At 30.9% G+C, this 27,976-nt stretch overlaps 1 protein-coding gene across 2 annotated transcripts; it reads left to right on the forward strand.

The window, feature by feature from the left end:
- Positions 1-27,903, forward strand: LOC142332411 (uncharacterized). 2 transcript variants are annotated; one of them, XM_075378851.1, is made up of 9 exons: positions 1-152; positions 3,452-3,538; positions 6,220-6,618; positions 11,602-11,700; positions 11,808-11,888; positions 16,430-16,507; positions 18,781-18,822; positions 22,378-22,534; positions 27,643-27,903. In XM_075378851.1, exons 1-9 carry the CDS (start codon positions 91-93, stop codon positions 27,796-27,798), a joined length of 1,161 nt encoding a protein of 386 aa, XP_075234966.1. In that variant the 5' UTR covers positions 1-90; the 3' UTR covers positions 27,799-27,903. The 2 variants fall into 2 exon arrangements, with proteins under 2 accessions (XP_075234966.1, XP_075234967.1); XM_075378852.1 differs by lacking the exon at positions 11,808-11,888.
- The last annotated feature ends 73 nt before the right edge of the window (positions 27,904-27,976 follow it).

Here is a 27,976-nt window from a genome sequence, read left to right on the forward strand (position 1 = left end):
TTAGCCTATATACATAAATGTTACACATTTATAGAACGTATAGTTAATATTCTTCAACAATACTGTGTGTTTAATGTAAAAAATTTCAACATGAAATATTTAGTTGAAGTATACCATTTCATAATATTTTTAACAATGATTAATTTGACAAGGTAATATTTACTATTTTTTTAAATACGTATTAAATAACTTTGTTAATTGATAGGTATTCCTACAAATAGTTATTAAAATTTCACATTCTTTTCAATACATCAATAATAACTAAGAAAATAATATTAACAAATTTTGCTAGTTGTTTTGTATTATTTAGGTTTTTTCTTTTTTGTTAGTATTTTAGTTTGGAATTTATATTCCTGTTGCAATTAATTTGACAGGTGATACCATCATGAAAAGGATGTTGGCGATTAATCTTTTTTTCATGTAACACTAGTTTCTTATATATTGTTTTGTTGGTTGAGAACAAACAGTGAAAACTGTTGACATTTTTAGTGGTAAAAATTTGGATGTGACATTTCACAGGAGTCCTCTATATATATATATACATACTTAACTAAAGTAATTCACAAAGAATGTAAAAGACTTTCAAGATATATTGTACTGGTAGAAATAAAGAAATTTTGTGTAAAAATAGGTTCAAAAACGTTTCGTTAGAGAGTGTCGGCTGAAGAAAGTATCAGCTGATTTCTGCACCTTCGATAAACGTAAGGCAGACAGTAATTCTTGTAACCAAAATTAAGGGGTTAATTTATTGATTTTATATGAAATCTCACCTGAAGTTTGAAAAAAATACATTCGAACTGTATTTTCAATAACATTTTTAATAATCTGGGGTAACAGATAAAGTATTGCAATCGATAAACGCGATATTTTATGTTTGATATAAAATAGTTTTGTAAATGGATAATAAACACATAAAATTTTTAAATAAAAATCATTTCTCCGTGTACTTTATTGATATTATTTTACTCAACTTTGATTTTGAGTAAAATAATATCAATAAAGTACACGGAGACTAAATGCAAAACTAAGAATTTTGAAGTTTGTTAAACATTAAAAGTACTAAAATGTGGCTTAATTTAACTTGGGATTAATCAAAAAAACTTTTCAATGTTTTCGTTTTCTCCTTTGATTTGTTTGAAAACATCCTCAATTACATGTGACTTAATTTGCTATGGCGAATAATCATAAAACATTTGATCTACGGTAAAAGGTTTTATAGACTAGTGCAGGAATAAATGTCAATTTATGTGGTGGAGTAGTAGCGTCTGGGCCTTTCCGTTCATCCAGCCATCCCATTTCCGGCCATCCCGTTCAAGCATGGCATTTTTCATACACTAAAAAATTCCATTTTCGTATCCCATGCACAAGCTTTAAGCCGATATCATCAAGCAAAAAAAAAAATACCGTTATGGTATGCTGTGCTGAAATTATATAATATTGTAGTTTTGATGTAAAAGTACAAGTGAATATTTCAATTCAAAATTCTAAAATAAAGATGTAATTATAACTGTTAATTAAATTTTAGTTCCAAATTCTAATTGCAAAATTTTTTGCTGTATTTTGAACCCGCATTAATACTACATATGATATTTATTAAACCGTTTAATGGCAAATTTTTTTTTTTATTTCGAGAAGTTCTTTCTGATAATTATTAGTAATTTTTCGGTACAAACACAAAAAATAAATAAATTTAATTAGGACAGGCCTAAACTAGGAAGTTGTTCAGTAATTTTTATATTAGCATCTAATAAAAGTAATAGTATTTTGGTGAAGGATTTTTTAGCAGGGAAAGTTTTTTTGTTTCCCGTCATGTTCAAAAAAAAAAAAATTCTTTTCAACTCTCAGATCCGTTATCAATCAACTTTATTTTACATTTAATTACGGATTCTTCATCGTTAATAAATGTGACTGTAACTAAATAATTTCATATCTTCTTTTCATTCAGTGGCGTACATGTTTTTATACAATAATTTTACCTCTACCTCTTGAGTTTTATGCAACCTCTTTAAAAAAGAAGAAAATGTTTTATTTAGTTTTGAGGACTCCCACGCTGTATTAAAGGAATGCTTATTATTTTTAGTTACTTAGTAGCTGAGGTGTAAAAATCACCAGTCAGAACTGCTTTTTCTGGAAGTAATGATGATTAATTTACAGACTGACTCCATGATGAACAGAATGAAGAATTCTCTTGCGCGGTTGAATGATACCGACTGCATTAAGGGAAAATAGGAGTGTTGGTACGGAACCTTATATTTGGCTGAGTAGAAAAGTCAACGCGATATCACTTCACTCATTATTAAGCCTGGCATAGAATGCATGTTATTCTTAATAATAAATAAGTCACTTTAGTGATTGACTTGAGTCTCAAATATGGTCCAATTAATTTAAACTAGACTTGAAAGAATATTACAACCCGATTTGATCTGCGATATCGAAAATGTCTATGTATATTTGACAAAAAAAAATATGAAATAATCTTCTGATTATTTCATCTGATATTATTTCAATTATATCTGTTTCTAGTTGTAAAAAAAACTTAAAGGTGGTCTAGGAAATTGTAAATTGTAAAAAAACGATTTTTATATTTTTTTTACTCCGCCTATTTACGAGTAAGAATTTATTTATGTCAATGTGTGGGACGTGACCAAGAATATTGTTTTATTTTACGGTATTCATAAAGGAACGCTAACTAAAATTACCAAATATTAAAACCTTCTCAAACCTTTAGAAATTTAGCCCTGATAAATTTCACAGTTCATTTTAATTTATAATAAACACAGTGAATTTTTATGCAAATCAGATTTCTATAATGGTATTGCCGCTTCAGATATTATAAACGGTGCCACTTACAGTATTTCTAGATGAACTAAAAGATCCGTAAAGTCTTTACGATATAATGTTGCGATAAAAAAAATTGCTGTTTTTTTATAGGAAAGAAAACGGAATATCCAAAGAATAATAGTAAAGATATTCTATAAACAATGTATTCTATTAACCTATTAGTGATTTACCTGGTATCTACTCATAAAAAAAATAAAATGACCTAGTTTACATTTTTGGTTTTATCAGTTGCATTTTAACTCATAATTTTTATAATCCTTCGTACGAAGAACTTTTTTGAAGGACTCATTATTTTCTTAAAAAATATTCTAATAATTTGTTTTCTATATAACTAATTACCTTAGAAGTAATAAAGTAGTTTGCCAAAATTACATAATTAATTGGTTTTGCAGAAATCATATCTGATCCAATTACATATTATTAGTTTCGTTGAAATTATTTATTAATATTAAATATAAATTATTTTGAATGTACTAAATAATAGTATATATCATTTTGTATGGATTTTGAATATAAAACATACATCCTAATAAGTACGAATATATATTATTAAGAAATATTAATTAATTCTACAGACAGAAATTAAACTTAATTTTTTATCAAATTTTAGTTGTGATCGAACAGTACACATTCCTAGAAAGAGACATAATTTTAAAGCCAATACTTTAACAGAGTCTAAACCGATTACTTCAGAGTAGTAAGTATTCTTAACGCAACGTCAATATTTATTTTAGTCTAATATAAAGTACAAATAACTATGATTAACCAAATTAGTTATTAATAACATTGAAATAAGTTACAAAAATGTATTTCCTTGTTTTATTAATCTGTTAAACGTGACAGAAATTGATATAAGGTAATAAGAAAAATTTTTTTTTAAAGTTAAAAATTGATCAATTTTTTTTTAATAACTAAAAAGAATTTACGGGTTAAATATTATTTATATTACTTTGATACACTTTCTGAGTATGATTTATTGATTAATGATCTGATCTCTAGATTCATCTAAAAATTCAATACTGAATGAACGGATATATATTCTTATATTCCATATCTTAATGACAAGAAAAAATTGGATTAAAAAAATAAACATGTAAACATCAGAAAAGGGATGTCAGACAAATTTTAAAATTCTGTGGATTTATTGATGAAAAAAAAATTGTTTGAATAACGAACGGCGAGAATACTTCAAGTTAGTGCTAATCTACATTAATTTTTGTAAATTTTGAGTAACTTAACTTTATCTAAGTTAAAGACTAAATTTTTATGAATTATTTATAAAATATTCATTTTAGATTGAATCGTAATATTTTTTTTAAGTTACGTCACCACTTTGATCATTTAATACATGGTTTAACACACATTAAAAATGTTTTATTTAAAAAAAAAAAATTGTCAAAGGTTCATTCGTAAAAATTTATTCAACAATTCTATTAATTTATTATAAAATATAAACTGAACATTCAATTTATTATACAGAATGATTTACGAAGAATATAACAATCGATCAGGACATACTGTTCTGTTGAAAGAAAAATGTTCATGTAAACATAAGATCGGAAAGCCTCGTTAGCGACTCTGTGTAAAATTATATGAATAAAGTCCACAGAGATTAAATACAAAAGTAAAATTTTTGAAACTGATTAAAATCAAAACATTTCAAACATGATATAAGTATAAAAAAATAAGTTATATTCAAACAAAACTTAATGGCAAAATTGAAAAAAATATATAAGGAGCCTAAAAATAATTTCAGTGAACTTAGTTTTTCATTAAATTTAATACATGCCTTATCACCCAGTTAAAAAGGTCAAGTACAGAATCCTAATGTGAAAAGTAATCAAAATTTTTTCTTCCAAGGATATATTATTTTAAATTATGATCTTTCATTTTATTACTAAAATAAATGATTTAATCTTTAAAAAAAAAAAAATTAAATCAATTTTTTAAATAAATATTAATTATTAAAGTAAAAAAATATACAATATTCTGCACCTACGAGAGGTGGATCCAAAAGTAGGTTACACCCTTGCCGTGAATTGAAAGGGATATATTAATGTCTTGTGGTGGCAGTACTGGTTGCGTTATCTTCACGCTTCCCCAGCAGCAATTCTGTACAACATTCAGTACGTGTGCAGTATCGTCAATATGGCGTGTCGTCTAGAGGTTATATCCAGCATAAAAGTGCGTTCAGTAGTCGGATTTTTGTAGCGAAAAATTACAATTTTTGTGAAATTCATCGCCAAATTATTGAAGTATACGGTGAGATTGCAATGTCACACCTGATGATCACGAAATGGTACCAAACGTTCAGAAACGGAAGAACAAATGTAAGTGACAAATTGCGTGCTGGGCGTCCTTCAATTGCAAACACGACGTGTAACGCGGGCGCGTGAATGAAATGAACTTGAGTAACCGGCGCATTAAAATTAGAGAGATTGCAAGTGAACTTAACATCAGTAATGGTAGCGTGTTTGCGATTAATCACGATCACCTTCATTATCGTAAGATGAGTGCACGATGGGTGCCACATCTGTTGACCGACAACCACAAACATCAACGTTTTGCGTCTACTCTTTCTTTTCTTCAACGTTATTCCAGTACTGGTCCACAGATATTGAAACAAATCATCACAGGGGATGAGAGCTGGTTGCTTCATTACACTCCTGATACTAAACGAGCATCACATGAATAGAGACACAAAAATTCGCCGCATCCAAAAAAAGTGAAAACATCTCCAAATGTTCGAAAGGTTGTGCTGACAGTCTTTTTCGAATCAGAGGGAGTTGTTTACAGTGAATTTATGCTCCGAGGAGCAACAATCATTGCTGAATCTTAGTGTGAGATTTTATAAAAATATGCTTATTGCCATTAAAAATCGAAGACCCGGAAGATTGAGCGATGGGATCGTTTTTCTTCAAGATAACGCTATACTCCTCATTCAGCCTCATGTAACAAGCAAAAAAGACGTTACAGCAAAAATTCAAGTGGTACCTGTGGTCTCATTCACCTGACAACCCTGACCTAGCAACCTGCGACTACCACCTGTTTGGTCCTCTCAAGCGAGAGCCTTTCGTTAATGATGATTAACTTAAGGAAGCGATCCTTTAGTGGTTGAAGGGAATTGGACGAAATGTTTGTGAGAGTGGAATTGTAAAACTTGTTACAAGGTATGAAAATTGTTTACAAATACTTGGTGATTACGTCAAAAAATAGAAAAATATGTCATTTTTGTTCGATAAAAAAAAATTGTCTTATAAATATGTTTGTTTCAAAGAGTGGGTGTGACTTACTTTCTGATCTCCCTCGTACATTTTTCTTAACTGCAATATTTTTCTCAAATATTATTAATTGTTGAAATTAATTTTATAATTCCAGTCAGCAATCAACCAAGGTCGAAGAAAATAATAGTCCGACTAACAACCAAGTAATACAGGAAAAAATTACATCTCCATCTAAAACATCCGAAAAATCAGAACCAATGTCATTAAAAATGGATTCTAAATTGGTATTACCTGAAAAAAATTTACCTCTATCTCAATCGGTAGATACAAAACCACTAAATATGTTGCAACATACAACATCATTTCCGTCAGAAGATGATTCTCAAACATTAAAAAATCCATTACCAAATTCAAAAATACCATCCTCAAGACAATCAACTAACGTCAAAGGAAATTGTGGCCAGATTAATAGCCAACTATCAGAGGATAAAATCACATCTCTATCAAAAATATCTGAAACATCAGAACCAACCTCATTAACAATGGATTTTCAGTAAGTATTACCTGAAAAAAATTTATCTCTACCTCAATCAGTAAATACAAATTCACCAAAATTATTTCAAAAATCATAATTTCGGTCAGAAAATGATTTTTACACATAAAACTCACATTATCAAATAAAAAAATACCTAAACCACCAACCTCTGTATCAATTAATCCTACATTACAAAAAAAAACAGTATCGAAAGTGTTGGTCTAAAATTTCAATGAGAAAATAACACCAGTAACAAAAAATAACAGAGAAGATAGCTTTAATATAATCACATTCTTAGGACGCACTAGAATGTTTTTTCAGGATTAACTGACCAATCTTTTGACCGATCAAAAGAACCAGTTAAACTGTAGTCAATACTAGAACCACGGGTAGAAACGCTAAATTCTACTGAGACACCAACTCCAATATACAAGAAAATTAGATTCAACTGGATTAATATCATATTTACCTCCAATGACTGAAGTACCTTTAAAAAAAAGCTTGTAAGTAACTTTTGTGTAATAATATTTTATATATTTTCATTTGAAAATTTTAAAAGAAAAAATTAACGCTTATATCATAAATAGTTTAAAACTGATAAAGCTAAAAAAATTGTTTAAAACTAAATAATTTGAATTTATATATATATATATATAAAGGTGTCTGAGAAAAGTAATGAGACTGACATTTTACTTAACAAAGTTTTTATTTTTTTCAAACAACAATATTATCCCCTTCAAAGTAGTTTCCTTGGGCAGCTATACACCAGTGGAGTCGTTGTTCCCAATCCTGGTAGCAGCGCTGGAAGGCTTCAACTGGTAGGGCTTTTAACAGGTCGGTCACACTCTTTTGAATGTTCTCCAAAGTTCGAAAATGACGTTCTTTTAAGACATGTTTCAATTTCGGGAAAAGGAAAAAGCCACAAGGACTCAAATCAGCTCAATAGGGGGGTTGAGGAACCGTAGGAATGCGTTTTGAGGTCAAAAATTCGGTGATGGTAATGGCCGTGTGACACGGGAATTGGGCATTGTCATGATGAAGCATCCACTTGTCTGCAATGTCTGGTCTCACGCGAATCACACTTTTCCTGAGCCTTTCAAGAACTTTGTAAAACACTTGGTTGACAGTTTGTCCTGGAGGAACAAATTCTTTATATACGATACCCCTACTATCAAAATAGAAAATCAACATGGTTTTGATCTTTGATTTGCTTATTCGACATTTTTACGGTCGAGGAGATGACGGAGTGTGCCACTCTTTGCTTTGCCGCTTTGTTTAGGATCGTACTCAAATATCCAGGATCACACAATTGAAGAATTCTTAGTCATTGTCAATCCTCTCAAGAAGATCAACGCACACGTTTCTACGATTGTCCTCCTGTTCCGTTGTGAGGTTTTGCAGTACCAATTTCGCACAAACTTTTCGCATGTCCAAATCCTCTGTCAAAATTTGATGTACGGTGAAAGGGTTTAAATTTAACTGTTCACTCATCATCCTTATTGTTAAACGAAAGTCTGATCTCACAATAACCCTCACACGCTCAACGTTTTCGTCAGATTTTGAAGTTGAAGGTCTGCCTGAGCGTGGTTGATCTTCAACGTGTTATCGGCCTTCAAAAAATGATTTGTGCCAGCGGAAAACTTGTGTTCTTGATAAGCAATGTTCCCCGTAGGCCTGTTTCAACTATTCAAAGGTCACACTTGCGGATTTCCCAAGTTTAACACAAAACTTGATTGCACAACGTCGCTCTAAATTCCGGTGCTCCATTTTCGTAACACGCAACAAAAACACAACTTCACTGATGGCGCTGTTAACAATAATGTGTTGGCTGAACGGAGTTGAAATTCGTACTGAGCATGTGGAAGGGATGAACAAACCGGACTAGCACAGACCGGTAGACACAGCGTTGCCAGATCGCTCGCAGTGTTACCAATCTCATTACTTTTTTCACACACCTCGTGTATATATATATATATATATATATATATATATATATTAATGTATGCATGTATGTATATATAAATTTATATATAATTAAATGTTTTCTGAACCATATGTTACAAAAATCTTGATTAAAATTAATTACCATAATTTCGAATTAATTATTTTACGTTAAAATTAGAATCTTCCGTATGAAGTTCTACATGGCATTAGTATTTATTTTTTGAGGAATTTCAATGTCTTTTGTTTTCTATATATATATATATATATATATACATATATTTTCGCCGAATTGCTTTGAAGATTCGTATTTCATAATCTTGTGGTGGCCGTTTTTTGCGTTAGCTCTGAGAAGAGCTGTTGGGTCTGAAAGCTGGTCTCCGGTGAACTCGGGGAGTTGCGGCTCGTCCGTTGAATTCCGACCGAGCTTTCCCTCAGCGACAGTTTACTCCCCACTACAGCGTGGCAATGGTGGCCCCTTGAGCCCCGTAGTGTCGGGTCGGCGTCGGTCGTCCTTGGCCGAGGCGGTTCTGCCCGAGCGATTCCACGCTGGGCTGGCTCCTGTTGCTGAGTCCGCCGCGACCAGGGCGAGTAAAGGACAATGAGCTGGAGCTGGAGCGGGACGGTAGCGTCCAGCGGTACCCTCGGCAGGTCGGCCAGACCAGCTGCTCCGACGGGAAGGTTGGTATCCGCCGGAAAGTGCCACGTTGAATTGCAAATTCGCTCTCGTGTGCGCTCTTTTATTGGAGCCTGAGAGTATTGGGGCTACAGCGCCACTACTTTGGGAGAATTACACAGTGGGAGTGATACTTGTATCAGCACATCCGTATTTAGTGCGCCCCTCTCACATCGATGCCACCGTTATCACCCGCCAATATTAAATTAGGTATATATGTGGTAACCACGTATATTAGGCAAAAATGTGGTAATATGATATATATATATATATATATATATATATATATATGTAAAAAAATACTACCACCATCTTTTTGATAAAAGTAATTTTGAATTTTTATTTTTTTTAAATTTTATTTTACTATGTTTAAGAATGAATATTTTTCGTTTGAATTACTTAGTAACGTACAAATAGTAAAATACAACTTTATTTTGTTATTTCTTCCATAATTAACAGGCATATTAATATTATTAAACATTTTGTGGACCCATAACTTAACTTACATAACTTAACATAACCTAACCTTAACATAACTTAACCTTAACTTAACTTAACCTTAGAAACTCTAAAATATTCATTTTATTTCACTTATTAAATACGGAAAAATCGAAATATAATAGGATTGACGAAACAGGTGTTTTTAAGTATTGAAACTGTTTACTAGTTGATGCCTTTCTTAATTTTATATATTTTTTTTTTTGTCTTCAGTCATTTGACTGGTTTGATGCAGCTCCCCAAGATTCCCTATCTAGTGCTAGTCGTTTCATTTCAGTATACTCCCTACATACTATATCGCTAACAATTTGTTTTACATATTCCAAATGTTGCCCGCCAGCAAAATTGTTTCCTTCTACCTGTCTCTCCAATATTAAAGCGATTATTCCAAGATGCCTTAATATGTGACCTATAAGTCTGTTTCGTCTTGTAACTATATTTTTCCAAATGCTTCTTTCTTCATCGATTCGCTACACTTTATATATTATCATGCTTTTATTCCTGGTAGTTGTTGAAATAAAAGCAAAAAAAAATTATACCTTATCGTTAAATTATATAAACTACCAATATTAGAATTTTTTTTTCTATTAAGAACTTAAAATAATAGACATCACCAAATAGTATCGAAATTAATGAATATAATAAATTTGTGTCTGGTATGAAAAGTGTGTTAATCATAATTTCACAATTTTGAGAAAATTAGTTTAAAATTATTAATGGTTTTTTAGAATCATTACTTTAGGAAATACATTTTTTAAGGAGAAAAAAATTAAGTAATCCTTCATTACTGGAATTAATATGCTAAGTAAATTTATCTTGATGTAGTTAATGTATAAATTACCCACCGGGTTGGTCTAGTGGTGAATGCGTCCTCACAAATCAGCTGATTTTGAAGTCGAGATTTCCAACTTTCAAATCCTAGTAAAGGCTTTTATACGGATTTGAATGGGTATTAAACATACAAAAGTTTAAAAAAAAAAAACTTGTAAATTTTTTAGAAACTAAAGACAAAAGTAAGAATTTTGAAATGTATTAAAAACAAAACGTATTTTCTAAATCTATTTTTATTTATATATTATATATTTTTATTTTAAATCGTTTTTATTTTCACCAGTAGAACATGTTCTGAAAGTTTATTACATTCTTAGTGTATTTTCTGTATATATATACAGAAATATATATAAATAAAACAACTTGTAATTGATAAATCGCTTTTAACTATATTATTATTTTCATAAAATGGAATAAAATTCACAACTGTAGACATCTCTTAAAAATTAAAATAATAGAATGTAGGTGATTTTTTTCGGACATTCAAAATGTCCGGACGAGGCTTATAGCGAAGGCAAAAAGCTGAGTTAATAATCACCGATGTAAATGTCTACCGAAGCATTTACATCGGTGGCATCCCAAGGAAGCCAGGCTTATTAATACGAGATGTAAAAGTCAGAAGGCGATAGAGTACTCCCGTTAAAGCCCATCAGGGCTTTGAAAACGGTTGGGGGGGAGTGTGGTGACCGAAACGTCACTTGGCGGGTGTCCTCCCCTACGGGGTTGGGATGATCTTCTTATCACCTATTACATTTTTTAATAGCGTTAATAAATAAACAAAGAGTTCAATTTTATTATATAGAAAAAGATGCTGTTTGGGATGATCTTCTTATCACCTATTACATTTTTTAATAGCGTTAATAAATAAACAAAGAGTTCAATTTTATTATATAGAAAAAGATGCTGTTAATTATAATTTTTCTTTTGTAATATAATGAAAGAAATTTATTATCCTCAAATACACTACTATATTCACTTATAAATGTAAGACAAATTTCTATTTACAACAATTATTTTTATAATGTATTTTTAAAATGTAATTTTTTTTATTTAAGGTACTCTGAAATTCCTTACGGAACTGATAGTATAACAGCCGAAGTTCTTAAAATGGTATACAAAAATACAATCAATAGAAACAACCTTAGTGAACAAATGTAAGTAAAATTCTGTTACATAATAAAAGATAGTAATAAAGAAATATAATTTGTATTTCCTGAAAATTCTTTACTGATTGGTTATAATTATGTTATTAACGTTACAGGTACGTTACTGGTAAGGTTACTGGTAATCGAGGTCAATTTTGTATACCAGCAAACCTTAAGTCATCGGATGAAGAAACATTGTAAGATTATTTCCAAAATTTATATATATATATATGTTAACAAAACAAAATCTTAAAACAATATCTCTATTGGAATTAACTAATATCCCCCTCCCCCCAATATCTTGTAGAAATTTCAGTGGGAGACTATTTAACAATAGCTGAAAAACCGGGCTCTGTTGGTTTTGATCAGATAAGTAGTAAATGTTATTATAAGTGTTCAAAGTTATGAAAGCGTAAAGACTCAAGTCAATGCGCAGGGTGGGGATGGCTCAGTATACACCGATTCGTGAAACGGATGATCGGCCACACTTATACACACGCAACTATGTTTGTGTGCGTACGTGCGTATGCTCAACAGCACGCTGAATGCTCATGATCTGACCGTTTCTTTTGTTATATTTATTATTTGTTTAATCTGACTTTTTTTTGTATTTTAATTTTTTTGTTAGTATAAATTGTAAAAATATTTAATTTTTTTAGTTTTACAATTACAATTTTTCTTGCTTTTTGAAATTTCATTTATTCTTTACAATTTTTTTTTTTTTTTTTTAATTAACAGAAAGAGATAGTAAATTAGGATAGATAGAAGTGGCTCAATCCCGTCCAACATCGGTTTCGCATCATCTTTGTTCGTTGACTCTGATTCATCGGCGTTCTCATCTCTGCTTTCACTGCCACTATGATTATCATTAACGCAAACCGTAAACCCTTCAGTTTGCCGGTCGGTAACTCGCCTCCTTGGCGCGAGTGGTATCGTATCGGCCTTTCCCGGGTTCGAATCCCGGTCAGGCATGGCATTTTTCACACACGCTACAAATCATTCATCTCATCATCTGTGCAGTAATACTTAACTGCGGACCCGGAGGTTAAACGGAAAAAAAAATCGGTAACTCCAACTGTTTCATAATAATTTGTTTCTATTGTTAGTGCATGTTTGCAAAATTGCTTCCAATATCAGTTCATAAAAAGTTTCTCGGCTTTTATATCATTTACATTTTTCCGACTAGACATTTTCGTCCGCTACCTAACTTTTTATTTTCGCCCAAATCAACTCAATCGGGTAAATTTCAGGATGGTAGGGTGGCAATCTTATTACGTTGTGACCGTGATCTTGCAATATTTTATCGAAGTAGTACTCTTCACACCAGGGCTTATTAATTAGCACTAATTCGTACAGTTCTGTTTTTAATATATCTGCTGAGTACGGAATATTTCTGTCTCGAAGGCACTCTAACAGTTCCATGATTTTTACCGTTTGAATTTGGCATCTTGTGTAAATTTACGTTGCGGTACCGAGCATTATCGATTATTGAAACTGATCGAAGTGGAAGATTTGGGATTAAAATTGTTCTCTGCGATTTTTCGTAATTATCAGCATTCATGTTGTTCTGCTAATCTCTGTATTTTTTCGCCCGATGTAAAAATTAAAAGAGCATTTTGAATTTCTTCTACTTCACTGTCAGCGTGAACCTATATCAGCTTCAATCCTTTGGATACAGATGTTTTATAGGCATTATTTTAGCCGTCGGTCCAACCATAACTTTTTCCGTGTGTTGAGTGAATATAATAAGATTCATCAGAAAAAAATTATTGGTCTTCCTTCCCGTTTTTAAATGGTCATTTTCTTTAGATAATTTCCTCGTTTAATATGTATATCTTGTTTTTCTACTAAATATTTTTCCTGTTATTTTCAGTTTTCGTGTGTGTAATTTAATTACCATAGCTACTATTATTCTGTCTTTTGTAATTCAGTTTCATTTTCAGGTTTCTGTAAAGCCTGAATACATTAATTATTATTTATCAGTATTACTCTTAGAATCATGAGGATAAGGTACATTGATGGGGGTACAGGTGGTGGAGCCCTCTGGGTAGTCGGGAATTGGGTCAAAAGAGAGCTCTGTGGGTGTCCAATGCGCCGTCCCCCTGCAACACGGGAATGGCAAGCGAAGCGAGCTCTACGGCCCTGGGGTAAGCCCCGAGGAGCTCCGGAGTTGGCTCCGTGATTCACCTGGGTCGACTTGGTCCCTGAGGATCCAGGTTCTGGCCAGACGGGCTGACTAGTTATATATAACAGATGGATATTAAGAGGTAGAAACAAGTGTCGATCTACATAGTTACAAAATTATTACTTTTTGGTGTTTGAGATGTTTCTTCTCCATCTTGAATCAGCGATAATCAAACATTTTTTAAATAGGCGGGTAGAAATGCGATACATAATTTTAATATGACATCAACGAGAAAAACTGTGATGAAAACATTTTCTCGATAAATAGCTTTGTTTTACAGTAAAAGTAATCAAATTTGCAAAAATGGAAAAATCGCGGTAATGACTAAACGAGGTAAAACGTTCTATAATTATTTTTTTTATTTCGTACTACCTTTAGAATTACATTCAGTAACAAACTTTAAACGGTTAACTTCGCCAATGTTGCTGCTCCTTGCAGTTGATACAAACAAGAGGATCTCAGCACAACTCACTATAGTTCAATATCAATCACTCCTGTATATATATATATATATATATATATATATATATATATATATATATATATATATAGTCGAGGTGTACTCGAAACCAGCAAGGTAATCGTTGGTTTCAGTTTTGAATATTATTCAACTCGAACTTTCCAACTCAAAAACTCTACTTTCCAACTCAAAACGTTGCGTTTCTGTGTTCCTTCAGCAGTCCCGCTACTTCTCAATATTGTCGCCAATAATTCGCAAAAAAATAGTTAATATTCTTTCTACTTCTTTCTTTCTATATGTAAGCATTAGATATAAGCATTAGGTTTTATTATACTTGAGAATATTACAACCATATATATCTGTACAATTTTTTTTAATCAGTTTATATGATACTTCATATAAGTATTAAGCACTGAATGAAGTTTATAACATTATTGTCTAACATTTAATGTGCAAACAAATGAACTACTACTTTTAAAATTATTCAACTGACTAGCTATAACTTTTACTTTTATAAAAGAACTAATTTGCCAGAAAACAATTAAATTTTGTAATGCTTTTCAGGCTTAACGAAAAATTCTTCGATTGAAGTTCGTACTTATAGAATATTACTGTTAAATTAACCAGTTTCCTTAACATTCAGGTATTTGATCAAAACTTGTTGTACATATTTGCGTGAAGAGAGTGCAGTCGTATGTAGGTCGAACGTTTATTAATAGAGATAAGAAAGTACTAAAGAGTAAACTTTACCAATAAATCCGAATATCGCATTGTACAAATAATAATTTTTTATAGTGTTATTATCAAATATAAATTTCACTATTTACAGAAATTTCTATTGTTTTCAATATTTTAAAACCCATACGATATAACACTGACAAAGATATTACCTTAATATAGGGTGATTCACAAAGAATTTAAGAAAATTTCAAGACATGTTCAACTGATGAAAATAAAAAATTCATAGGTTCACAAACGTTTCGTTAGCGAATATAGACTGACCAAAAATTTAGCGCTGATTTCTGCACCTTTCATTAAATTAAGCCAAACTGTATTTCATGGGACCCAAGTTAAAGGGAAAATTTTGTATTTTTTTTTATGTCACCTGACTTAAAAATTGAAATACTGGAACCAGAACTGTATTATTAGTTGTTTTATCCCAATATTTCTCAAAAACTACTAAAAATAAATTTCTGTGATAATTTTTTCCGCCAATTTTTCAATCAGTTTTTGTATAAAACCACTACATTTACCCATTAATTAGGACTAAAACTTGCAAGCAAGCTTAATTTTATTGAGTGCGAAGAGTAATTGATAATTTATTCCCATAAATTGATATATGAAAATATAATTGTTTTTCATATTTTAATGTACAGTCTCCGTTTTCCCAAGATGATTAAAAAAAATTATGTTACATCACGATATTAGTGTAATGGATGTTACCTAATATTAGATCATATGACTTCTTAAAACGGAAGAAGGTCGATTACCGTGAGTGGAAGGCGGAGTAAGATGTCTACGGAAGTAGACGTGGTGGTGCGGCCCAGACCCCTGCGGAGCTGCCGTTCGTCCGTGTTCGATGGGCGTTGGCGATGAGTACGGGGACTCTCTCACCTATGTGCTGAAAAAGACAGAGTCCAGAAGGGGGTTCCCCGTGACACTGTTTGAGACTTGCTCATCAAGACCTGCTAGGATGTGACTCAGGAACAACATAGTCGGGCCTGGTTACCTCGTCACCGCTGTTAGAAGCAGGCAAGCAAAGAAGCTCCAACTGTTACGTTGATCTGCCATACCGTATGTAATGCCGGTAGGCGGGAAGATCCGTTAGAGTTTCAAGGACACTCCCCTGGGCTGAGTTGTACTTGATTGTAGGTTCGGCCCAGGAGAGTATGGAATAAAAAAAATATATGACGTCATGTCAATTCAAAAAAACGATTGTTTATACATACCGAACTTATTTGCAACAAAAATTATTTCTTTTAAAAATATTAACTAAATTAAATTTATTTTTAAATAAATGCATTTATAAAATACGAAAAAGATTAATCATGTTAACATATTAAAGCATTAGATGTCTCTTGATTTTTTTTCAGATCTATGTATATGTGTTCAGATGTTATGAATGAAACACAAGTATCAACTTTAAGATCAATGTTAAAAACCGAATTCACGTAAATATTTCATCTAACTAATTAAATAATATCTGATTTATTATCACAATAAATACGTTAACATTATTTTTTAATACATTTTATAACGATCAGAACATTATTAAAAATTTAACAATAAAATCGCTTTTCCAATTATACGTCATCATCTAAACATATTAATACATTAGTGAGAATTCAATGAACCCCTGAAAAGTGTTTACTTTGAAAAGGTTTTATTTCAATAAATTATTCACAAATCAATTAATGTATATGTTAATAAAACTTATATTTAAAAAAGCTGTCAATAACTTGCATGAATTTCTTGGCTGTTTATAAAAAAAAATTAAAAAATATAAAATATAGAACACATACTTTTTAGAGGTAGAGAATAAGAAAGATTATAAGAAAAACTTTTCAAAAAAAATTCATACGTAGATTAAAATTAACAAATTTGTTAATTTGTTAATTAATCTCTACATCTAATATTCATTTCAATACTGGCTAAAATAGGAATAATAAATTTTTCAAAGAAACTTTTTTATATTTTAGAATTGCAGGTCTGTATTTTTTTAAATTGTACTTTTTTTGATTTCCCTATATACGAAGTATAAACTTTAAAAAAAATGTTTGAAAAATGTTTACACTATTACGAATTATTTCGCTATGGAATGTCATAATCAACATCAACATGTTCAATTTATGACAGACGTACAGCATAATCCTAAAAGAGGTAACGCGATTTTGTTATTCCGTTAAGAGTAGCGTAATTTAAATACGAACGTGTATTTACCACGATCAGGTAGTCTTGGAAATGATGGTTTATGAAACTGGTGGAGAAATAAGGACGCCAATAGTTTTTGATGAGACTACAAGACCCGATTACATCTACTTTGATGAGCCGAATGTCTTTCGTAAAGGATTAAAATTGTTGGCTTCTAAAGAGCCAGTCACACCGCTCATCAAAACTGAATAAATTCTACAGTCGAAAAACTGCGAGAACTGAGAATTATAAAAGGAAACTTGCGTTCATCTCGGTATTCATTTTTACGATGCCTTTGAAGAGAGCGGATCAAGTTATGCTTTCTCAAAGATCGATGCTATTTGAAAACCTGTGAATAGTGATATCGACGTTATAGAGCATCGCATCTGTAATTTAGACATTGTTGAAGACGATGAAGGTGCTGTGAATTTGAACGACTCTATGAATCTTATCGATGAACGACGAAAAAGAGGTATCAAAAAACATATTCCTGAAAAAAATCGTGCATCAACTTGATCGAGGCCAGAATTTTCAAAAATACGCGTATTGCTTTCATAATTATAATATAACAAATGTTTGTGATGTAGGAAGCGAAAAAAGCCAGGGATTTAATTTTCACTTTGTTATTATTCATTCTGTCATTTGACGGGGAAAAGGGAAAAATCGAAAAACAGAAATAGGAAAAAATTTGAAAAGGTAAAAGGAGAGAAGGTTAAAAGGGATGAAGGGGAAAATGAAAACGAAAAAAAGGGAAAACGAGGAAAAGGAAAAACGGAAAAAGTAAACGGAAAGGAGAAAGGAGAAAATGGGTAAGGGGAAAGAGGAAGGACGAAGGGAAATAAGGGATAAAGAAATGGGAAAAGGAAAGGGAAATGAGAGAACAGGGGAAAGGTAAAATGGTGAAAGGGAATATGATAAAAAGGAAATGAGAAAAAGAAAATATGGAAAAGGGGGAAAAGGAAAGGTGGAAGGGCAATGGTAAAAGGATAAAAGGGAAAGGTTAAATTTTGTGAAGTTCCTTAATGTTCATTTTGTTAATGTTTCATCAAACTTTCAATTGTGTTCATTTAATCTATATATATATATATACCCTAATATAGCAACAACACCGAAGCATTGCCGTGTCTGCTAGTACTTAAAAAATATAATTATTAGTTTTAATAAAGCTTTTTTTTATTCTACAGTACTTTAATAATCCTGTTTAATTCGTATATATTAAGAGTGCCTAACTCGTGTCGTTTACAGAAATGTGATTAAAGTTCTGTCAATTGTTAATTTAATTTTTTTTTATCATATTTCTGTGTTTTATGAACAGAACAGAAAAAGGTAACAATGAATTCTGTTTTATGCAAATTAAAGAAAAAATTTCACTTTCTATAAGACAATTATAATTATTTTATTATGTTACATTTAATTTATTTTCGTTATTTTTCAGATTTATATATATATATATATATATATATATATATATAAATCTGTATGTATAATTTGTTTAAAATAATATATTCTAAAAAAATAATTATTTAATTTCTAGGTTGAATATGAAGAACAGTAAAAATATTTATTGGAGTGCTAAGTAAGTTATATATAAGTAATAACAAATTAAATGACAAGAATTTACAATAAGAGATCTTAAAAATGTTTTCTGATTTATCTGATATTGACTTTGCTGACTTTACATGGACTGAGCAGTTCGTAGTAAATTTATTCATTCGTTCAGCGTGTTTCTTTTTGTAGAGAAACTTTACGTTTTTATGCAAACCTCATTGAACAATAATTCGTTACAAATATTTAACATTAACAGCAACCGTTCAGATAGATTACAAGTGTTTAGAAATATCCGACTGTGAATATAATTAATATTACTCGATCGTTATTCATATTAAAACTTTTAAATATGTCGTAAAAAATACAGTAGGGTTATAAATGTGAATTCACCGTAAAATCAAAATTACTAAACTATTAAACATTAGTAAAAAATTTCAATTATTTATTTTTTCAAATATAATGACGTTTTCATTTATGGAGAATTTTCGAAAAATATTTACAAATTAATTATTTTCAGTTCGCTATTTTATGTACAGAAATATAAAGAAAAATGTATAAATATTTAATTGATTGCTTAGCTTCTAACGAATAGTTTTGTATTTTAAAGTATATCCGGCAGTAAAATTCTGTCAAATCTCACCCACTTATTACCAAAAAACTTCAAATAAAACAAAAATAAGTAATATGTAAAACATGTTCATAAAAACTAATGTTCAAATAAGCAGTTGAGTAACAAATAAAAGTAAAAAAAAAAAACCCCGAGATGTTTCATGACATCATCATTGTTATTTAACAAAGATAAACGCTTCAAAGATTGTAAAATATTTTATGTTGTAATAAATTTGTATTATAAAAAATAAAATAGTTTTACAATATTACAATATCTGAGTACATAAAACTCACACAAAATTTTATTATAATTTTTTTTTTTTTTTGTCATTTGACTGGTTTGAAGCAGCTCTCCAAGATTCCCTATCTAGTGCTAGTCGTTTCATTTCAGTATACCCTCTACATCCTACATCCCTAACAATTTGTTTTACATATTCCAAACGTGGCCTTCCTACACAATTTTTTCTTTCTACCTGTCCTTCCAATATTAAATCGACTATTCCAAGATGCCTTAGTATGTGGCCTATAAGTCTGTCTGTTCTTTTAACTATATTTTTCCAAATGCTTCTTTCTTCATCTATTTGCCGCAATACCTCTTCATTTGTCACTTTATCCACCCATCTGATTTTTAACATTCTCCTATAGCACCACATTTGAAAAGCTTCTAATCTTTTCTTCTCAGATACTCCGGTTATCCAAGTTTCACTTCCATATAAAGCGACACTCCAAACATATACTTTCAAAAATCTTTTCCTGACATTTAAATTAATTTTTGATGTAAACAAATTATATTTCTTACTGAAGGCTTGTTTCGCTTGTGCTATTCGGCATTTTATTTCGCTCCTGCTTCGTCCATCTTTAGTAATTCTACTTCCGAAATAACAAAATTCTTCTACCTCCATAATCTTTTCTCTTCCTATTTTCACATTCAGTGGTCCATCTTTGTTATTTCTACTACATTTCATTACTTTTGTTTTGTTCTTGTTTATTTTCATGCGATAGTTCTTGCGTAGGACTTCATCTATGCCGTTCATTGTTTCTTCTAAATCCTTTTTACTCTCGGCTAGAATTACTATATCATCAGCAAATCGTAGCATCCTTATCTTTTAATCTTCTACTGTTACTCCGAACCTAAATTGTTCTTTAACATCATTAACTGCTAGATCCATGTAAAGATTAAAAAGTAACGGAGATAGAGAACATCCTTGTCGGACTCCCTTTCTTATTACGGCTTCTTTCTTACGTTCTTCAATTATTACTGTTGCTGTTTCGTTCCTGTACATGTTAGCAATTGTTCTTCTATCTCTGTATTCGAACCCTAATTTTTTTTAAATGCTGAACATTTTATTCCAGTCTACGTTATCGAATGCCTTTTCTAGGTCTATAAACGCCAAGTATGTCGGTTTGTTTTTCTTTAATCTTCCTTCTACTATTAATCTGAGGCCTAAAATTGCTTCCCTTGTCTCTATAATTTTCCTCTCTCCTCTCAATTCTTCTGTATAAAATTCTAGTTAAGATTTTTGATGCATGACTAGTTAAACTAATTGTTCTGTATTCTTCGCATTTATCTGCTCCTGCTTTCTTTGGTATCATAACTATAACACGTTTTTTGAAGTCTGATGGAAATTCCCCTTTTTCAGAAATATTACACACCAGTTTGTATAATCTGTCAATCGCTTCCTCACCTGCACTGCGCAGTAATTCTACAGGTATTCCGTCTATTCCAGGAGCCTTTTTGCCATTTAAATCTTTTAATGCTCTCTTAAATTCAGATCTCAGATGCGTTTTGAAATACTCTACTCTCTTCCCTATCTTTTTGTTCATTATGAAACCTACTCCTGCCTGCCCATTATTTGAAGCTGAGTTAATTATTCTAAAATCACCTGACCAAAAGTCGCCTTCCTCTTCCCACCGAACCTCACTAATTCCTACTACATCCACATTTATCCTATCCATTTCCCTTTTTAAATTTTCTAGCCTACCACTACTAACCTACTTCTAACATTCCACGCTCCGACTCGTAGAATGTTATTTTTTAATAATCTGGTGACCCCTTCCTTAGTAGTCCCCACCCGGAGATCCGAACGCTGGACTTGTTTACCTCCGGAATATTTTACCAAGGAAGGCGCCTCCATCATTGCTATATGAAAATGCAGAGAGCCACATTTTCTTGAAAAATAAGCAGCTGTAGTTTTCCATTGCTTTCAGCCACGCAGTACTCAGAGGACTGAGTGATGTTGGTATGGCCGTTTAAGTCATTTTGACTCACGCCCCTAACAACTACTGAAAGAGCTGCTGCCCTCTTTCAGGAATCATTCCTTAGTCTGGCTCTCAACAGATACCTCTCCGATATGGTTGCACCTTCGGTCCAGCTACTCTGTATCCCTGAGCACTCAAGCCCCCTCACCAACAGCAAGGTCTCATTATTCATAGAGGAGGGTTTTTTATTCTATATAACAAAATAAACCTTTCTGGTTTTAATATTAATTTAAGAAATTTTTATACATTTTTATATATGAAAATAATTAGTATTTTTTCTTTTCCCTTTATAAAATTGAAGAAAAAAGTAAATTATTCCATATTATTAAATATGAAATTTTTTTTATGAGGGCAAGACGAATGTAATTTCCATCTTTTTAGCTTTTTTGTGAAGATTTATATCAAAATGAGACTTAAAGCAATCACTTTGTTCAAGTTTTATGACTAGACCCCTATACCCCTGGTACCTAAACACAAAACCAACTCTGAACATTTTATTATGGGATAATGTGGTACCAATGTTAATTTAACATAGCAAAGGCAAAAAAGATAATTCGGTCGTCATACGTCAACTATGTTTATTATTGTTTCATTACCAAAAAACTACTTCTTAAAAGGTGGAATAAATTTAATTAAAAAAATTTATTTTAGCTTAAATTATTAATTCGTAAAAACCATTAAAATAATTTTATAATAAAAACATTTCTTTTTTAAGGTGTTCGATATCAAACGATTTGAAAATAGATGAGGGCAATTTATACTGGCCATCTGAACTTTTACCAAGTACTATTAACACAGGAAATTATAATGAAGAAAAATACGACAGATTTTTGCTGCATAATTATTATCTGTGCTCTAGGATTGATAAATTGGTATAAAATTATAAATTTAATTAAAAATATATCTAAGGAAAACATTATCCATCATCTAAGTAAACGGATAAAACTCTCTCACTCTTTCAATCACTCTCTCTTCCTCTCTCTCTCTCTCTCTCTCTCTCTTACTGTCTCTCTCTCTCTCTATATATATACACGAGATCTAAAATTAAAGTAATGAGACTGGTTCAGAAAAACCTTTTATTTACAATTCAATTATACATGGTCTCTATTATCTTCGAAATAGTTCCCTTGGGAAGTCATGAAACGCTTCAAACGGTTTTCTCACTCTTCATGGCAATGTTGGAACTCAGAAACCGAAATATCCCTCAGATGGTCGGTTATATATTTTTTTTATGTAAAAATAGTGTCCTTTGGGATGTTTTTTTTAAAGTCAGGAACAGGAAAAAATCACAGGAACTCAAGCCAGGTGAATAAGGTGGTTGAGGAACTACAGGAATGTTTTTCTTTGCCAAAAACTCATTAAGAGTGCAGTGTGACAAGGTGCGTTGTCGTGATGCAACATCCCGTTGTCTTTGATGGCTGGTCTCACGCGGGCAAATATTTTCCACAGTCTTTCAAGAATTTCTTTTCCACAGTTCAAATTTAATTGTTCTGCAATTATTCAGACAGTTAATCGCCGGTCGTACCATTTCTATCGTCTGATTCGCTTAACATTGCGTCACTATTTGACGTCAATGGTCTTCCGGAGCGTCGGCGAATGATTCCCGGCCATCTGAAAATGCTTTAAATCACCTAAAAATTTGGGCTCGTGACAGATCGTTATCTCCATATGCCCTTTTCAATTTTGAAAAAGTTACAGTAGCATTCTCACAGAGGTTAACACAAAACTTGATTTCGCAACGTTGCTCATAATTAGTGTCACTCATTTTTGTAACGCATAACAAAAACTTGTTTCACAAGTGTTTACGTCTCACGAGGCAACAATAGATTAAAAATATTAATACATAATATAAATCAGCTGTTTATGTACCTCATATGTTTACTAGTAACTTTACAATTTTGCCACTTCGGCTGACAAAAAAAACTAGTCTCATTACTTTATTTACAGACCTCGTATATATATATATATATATATATATATATATATATATATATATATATATAAAATCATTATTGTTAACTAGCTTCTCATTTATGCAAGTTTAAGTATTTCGTTTTTTTTTGTACTGTCTAATACTGAATTAATTTTCTTGAGGCATGAAATTATAAATGCTCTCTTTTTAAATAACTTTTATCTTTACCTCTTATGAGGACAGATAAGAGGCAAAGATAAACGACTTTCTACAGACCAGTCTGTGGAAAGTCATAAACAATAATAAATAACTAAACAATCACAAAAAATAATAAATAAATAAATAACCAGTAATCTCAAAAAATCAACCATTTTGTTTACCAAATAGAAGAGGTATTTAGGCGCTTAAAACCATGCGTAAATAAGATTTAATAGATTTCACGTGAATCAGTTACCTCCTAGGTTGTTATACATCATCAAAATTCTGCATTTTGTTTCGCCACTTACTTTTGTTGGTTTTTAGATTTGTTTCACTGTTTATTTGTTTGTTTATTTATTCTTTATGCGATTGATAATACAACTTTTTGGTGTTTTCTTTGCTTTTCATGTTCTGAACTTTACCAATGTTTCTTGGACTCATCATAATATGCACTTATTTATTTTTATTATATATTTATGCATACTATTCAAGATATGTTTACATATATATGCAATTCTTTAAGGAATTTTCATTTCATTTATTTTTGAATTCTAATCTACTTTACCGGTAAATGGCAACTTATTGTAAATTAGTCACTGCGACAAAAAAAAAATAGAAGAGATGTAATGATTTAGATCTTTATTTGCCTATCGTTTTGCTTTTCACTTTGACTGTCACTTAACAAGATACTATTTTATTGAATATCCTATTCAACAGTTATTTTAATTTTAATTTTATCAATACCGTTAGTAATACCGGAAATACCAAAAAGAATATCAAGATTTTAATTCGTTATAGTATCTCTTTGATGAGGTATACAAGGCTGATTTAAGGTAAACGTTACAAGAACAGATTTAATTGCGAGCATGGCCGTACGATTGATATCTTTTCGCTTGATAATGCTACTACTAAAGATGGGAACTCCTGAGTATAAAGCCTTTCATGTTCAGCAGTATGTTAAATGTAAATCCGTAGTTTGATTTAGTTCAATATATATTCTATATAAAGTTAAACTGGGATCGTACAAGTGATAACAACATTTGTCGATGATATAATCAGTTTTAATAACCTGTTCTGTGAAAAGGGAAGAGTCCGTGACGTTAAAGAGTGTATGAAGAAATTATGAAAGTGTCAGTGAGTTTTTCCTGTACAGTCTGAAAAACTAGTTAGAAAAGCCGAAGAACTACCAATAAATAATTAGTTTTAAGAATTATAAATAAACTAATAAGAACTAGAAAGAAAATAAGTTTATATAAGAACTAAATAAGATATTTTTAAGAACTATCTTTCTTTTTCCTATTTAGCCTCCGGTAATTACGTTTCAGATAATACTTCAGAGGATGAATGAAGATGATATATATGATTGTAGTCTAGTAGAATCTCAGTTCCAACATTCCTGAGATGTGTGGTTAATTGAAACCCAACCACCAAAGAACACTGGTACCCACGATCTAGTATTCAAATCCATGTAAAAATAACTGACCTTACTAGGACTTGAACGCTGCAACTCTCGACTTCAAAATCAGCTGATTTGGGAAGACGCGTTCACAACTAGACCAACCCAGTGGGTTAGAACTAACAATGTCAACTGTGACAGTATGGAATATTTTAAGGAAACTCTCACATATGCGTATATACCATACACAGCATAAGATGTACATGCTGACTCAAAATGTTGCACTATGAATATAACAAATTTCTTAACAGTATTGTGATTAATCGACGTTTCATCTTAGTAGAAGATTTGTATTTATTTATTTTGAATAATCACCGATTTTGTATGGGAATTTGATTATTGTACTGCCTTAATTATTGTGATTTAATATAACATCATGTGAACTTATGTATTTTTACATAGCCTTTAATTATGAAAAGCGAAATTTTTGCTAGATTATACTCTGATACATCGTTAAGATTCTTTGTCGCTAGAAGAAATTAAATCACGTAGAATAAGATTTAAATTTTTCTAACTGATTTTATAAAATGATATATTAATAATTTTAAGAATATAATGGCTGAATCAAACAGTAACAGTAATAATTGAAGAACATAAGAAAGAAGCCGTAATAAGAAAGGGAGTCCGACAAGGATGTTCTCTATCCCCGTTACTTTTTAATCTTTAAATAGAACTAGCAGTTAATAATATTAAATAACAATTTAGATCCGGAGTAACAGTACAAGGTGAAAAGATAAACATGCTACGATTTGCTGATGATGTAGTAATTCTAGCTGAGAGTAAAAAGGATTTAGAAGAAACAATGAACGGCATGGATGAAGTCCTACGCAAGAACTACCGCATGTAAATAAACAAGAACAAAACGAAAGTAATGAAATGTAATAGAAATAACGAAGATGGACAACTGAATGTGAAAATAGGAGGAGAAAAGATTATGGAGGTAGAAGAATTTTGTTATTTGGGAAGTAGAACTACTAAAGATGGACGAAGCAGGAGCGATATAAAATGCCGAATAGCATAAGCGAAACGAGCCTTCAGTCAGAAATATAATTTTTTTACATCAAAAGTTAATTTAAACGTCACGAAAAGATTTGTGAAAGTGTATGTCTGGAGCGTCGCTTTATATGGAAGTGAAACTTGGACGATCGGAGTACCTGAGAAGAAAAGATTAGCAGCTTTTAAAATGTGGTGCAATAGGAGAATGTTAAAAATCAGATGGTTGGAAAAGTTACAAATGAAGAGGCGTTGCCGAAAATCGATGAAGAAAGAAGCATTTGGAAAAGTATAGTTAAAAGAAGAGACAGACTTATGTCACATATTAAGGCATCCAGGAATAGGCCCTTTAATATTGGAGGGACAGGTAGAAGGAAACAATTGTACAGGCAGGCAACGTTTGGAATATGTCAAACAAATTGTTAGGGATGTAGGATGTAGGTGGTATACCGAAATTAGACGACTAGCACTAGATAAGGGATTTTGGAGAGCTGCATCAAACCAGTCACATGACTGAAAACAAAAAAAAAAGTGGCTCTAATTTAGAATATTAAACATATGAAATCAACATACATTAGTAATTTGTTACGAAAAAATTGTTTAAAAATTGTAAGTTTCTTTAAATAAAAAAGATAAAAGACAGATAAATAATAATTAACAAAGTGAAATTTAGATATGGTTTAGTTTAGTCACTCGAAGATTAATTAATCACTTGAATTAGCATCCTAAGTTTAACATCCGGTACAAGTTTTACTTCCGGTACAATCTGTTAATATCAGAAAGTAATTTTGGTACAAATATAATGGGATTCCCCTTAAAAATTTGATATTCTTTCCCCTATTTAAGAGATGTCTTACAAATTTAAAAAAGTTTATCCAAATTGTCTTAAATCTTAAACCTTTTGCTTCAAAACTCCACTAATCTACACATTACAGAAGACAGTGATGAGAATTCGTATGGTATATATTTTTTTATTTCTATGTATCCTTTTTTATAAGGCTTAAATTAGGTTTTTTTTTTTAATCACTGATATTTTATTATGTTAATAAGTATTTCGATTGATATGGGTGTTTATAAAAAGAAGAATCACATCCGATAACATTTGATCTGTTATTGTTTAAAAAAATATTATATGTAAACAAAAAATTACATATGAGGTTAGTCATGAACGCTTTGAACATGTATTTTGAAGTTTTACCTCTTTTAATAATATCTCATATGATTATTGTTCTGTGATTTTTAAGTAACATAGCTAAATATAACCAATTTCTCTAGCTTGGAAATAATATTATATATATATATATATATATATATATATATATATATAAAAGCTGACTAGGTTTAATATATAGAATTTATAAATTAAACTAAATTTATTTAATTATCAGATCTGTATTTTATTTTTAACCCCATCTTTACAGGAATCATCAGATGACCAAAAATTGTTTATAGTAACATCAGCAACAGCAGGATATATATCAAAATTGGGCTATGTTAATGGGCTTAATTCTTCTTATTTCGCAGTTCCATTCGTTAAAGAAAAGGTATTAAAGCGATTTGAAATCTCAGACGATTAATTAGTACTAAATAACCATGGTAAAATAAAGAATTCTGTATATTGTATTATATTTAAATCAAACGTAAATTTATTTTAATTAAACAATTTCAATTCACTATGATAATATATCGATTTTTTTTTTCTATTCATGATAAAAATATGTAAAAAAATAATTTTATTAACAAATAAAAAATACC

The sequence above is a fragment of the Lycorma delicatula genome, chromosome 11 (assembly GCF_047948215.1).
Source record: "Lycorma delicatula isolate Av1 chromosome 11, ASM4794821v1, whole genome shotgun sequence".
Lineage (NCBI taxonomy): Eukaryota > Metazoa > Arthropoda > Insecta > Hemiptera > Fulgoridae > Lycorma > Lycorma delicatula.

Excerpts from the sequence above, each read along its gene's own strand:
- LOC142332411 (XM_075378851.1), top strand. The coding sequence starts at position 91 with ATGAAATATTTAGTTGAAGTATACCATTTCATAATATTTTTAACAATG. Across the intron at positions 153-3,451 it reads ACAATGATTAATTTGACAAG|TTGTGATCGAACAGTACACA; the intron begins GTAATATTTACT and ends ATCAAATTTTAG. Across the intron at positions 11,889-16,429 it reads TCATCGGATGAAGAAACATT|ATCTATGTATATGTGTTCAG; the intron begins GTAAGATTATTT and ends ATTTTTTTTCAG.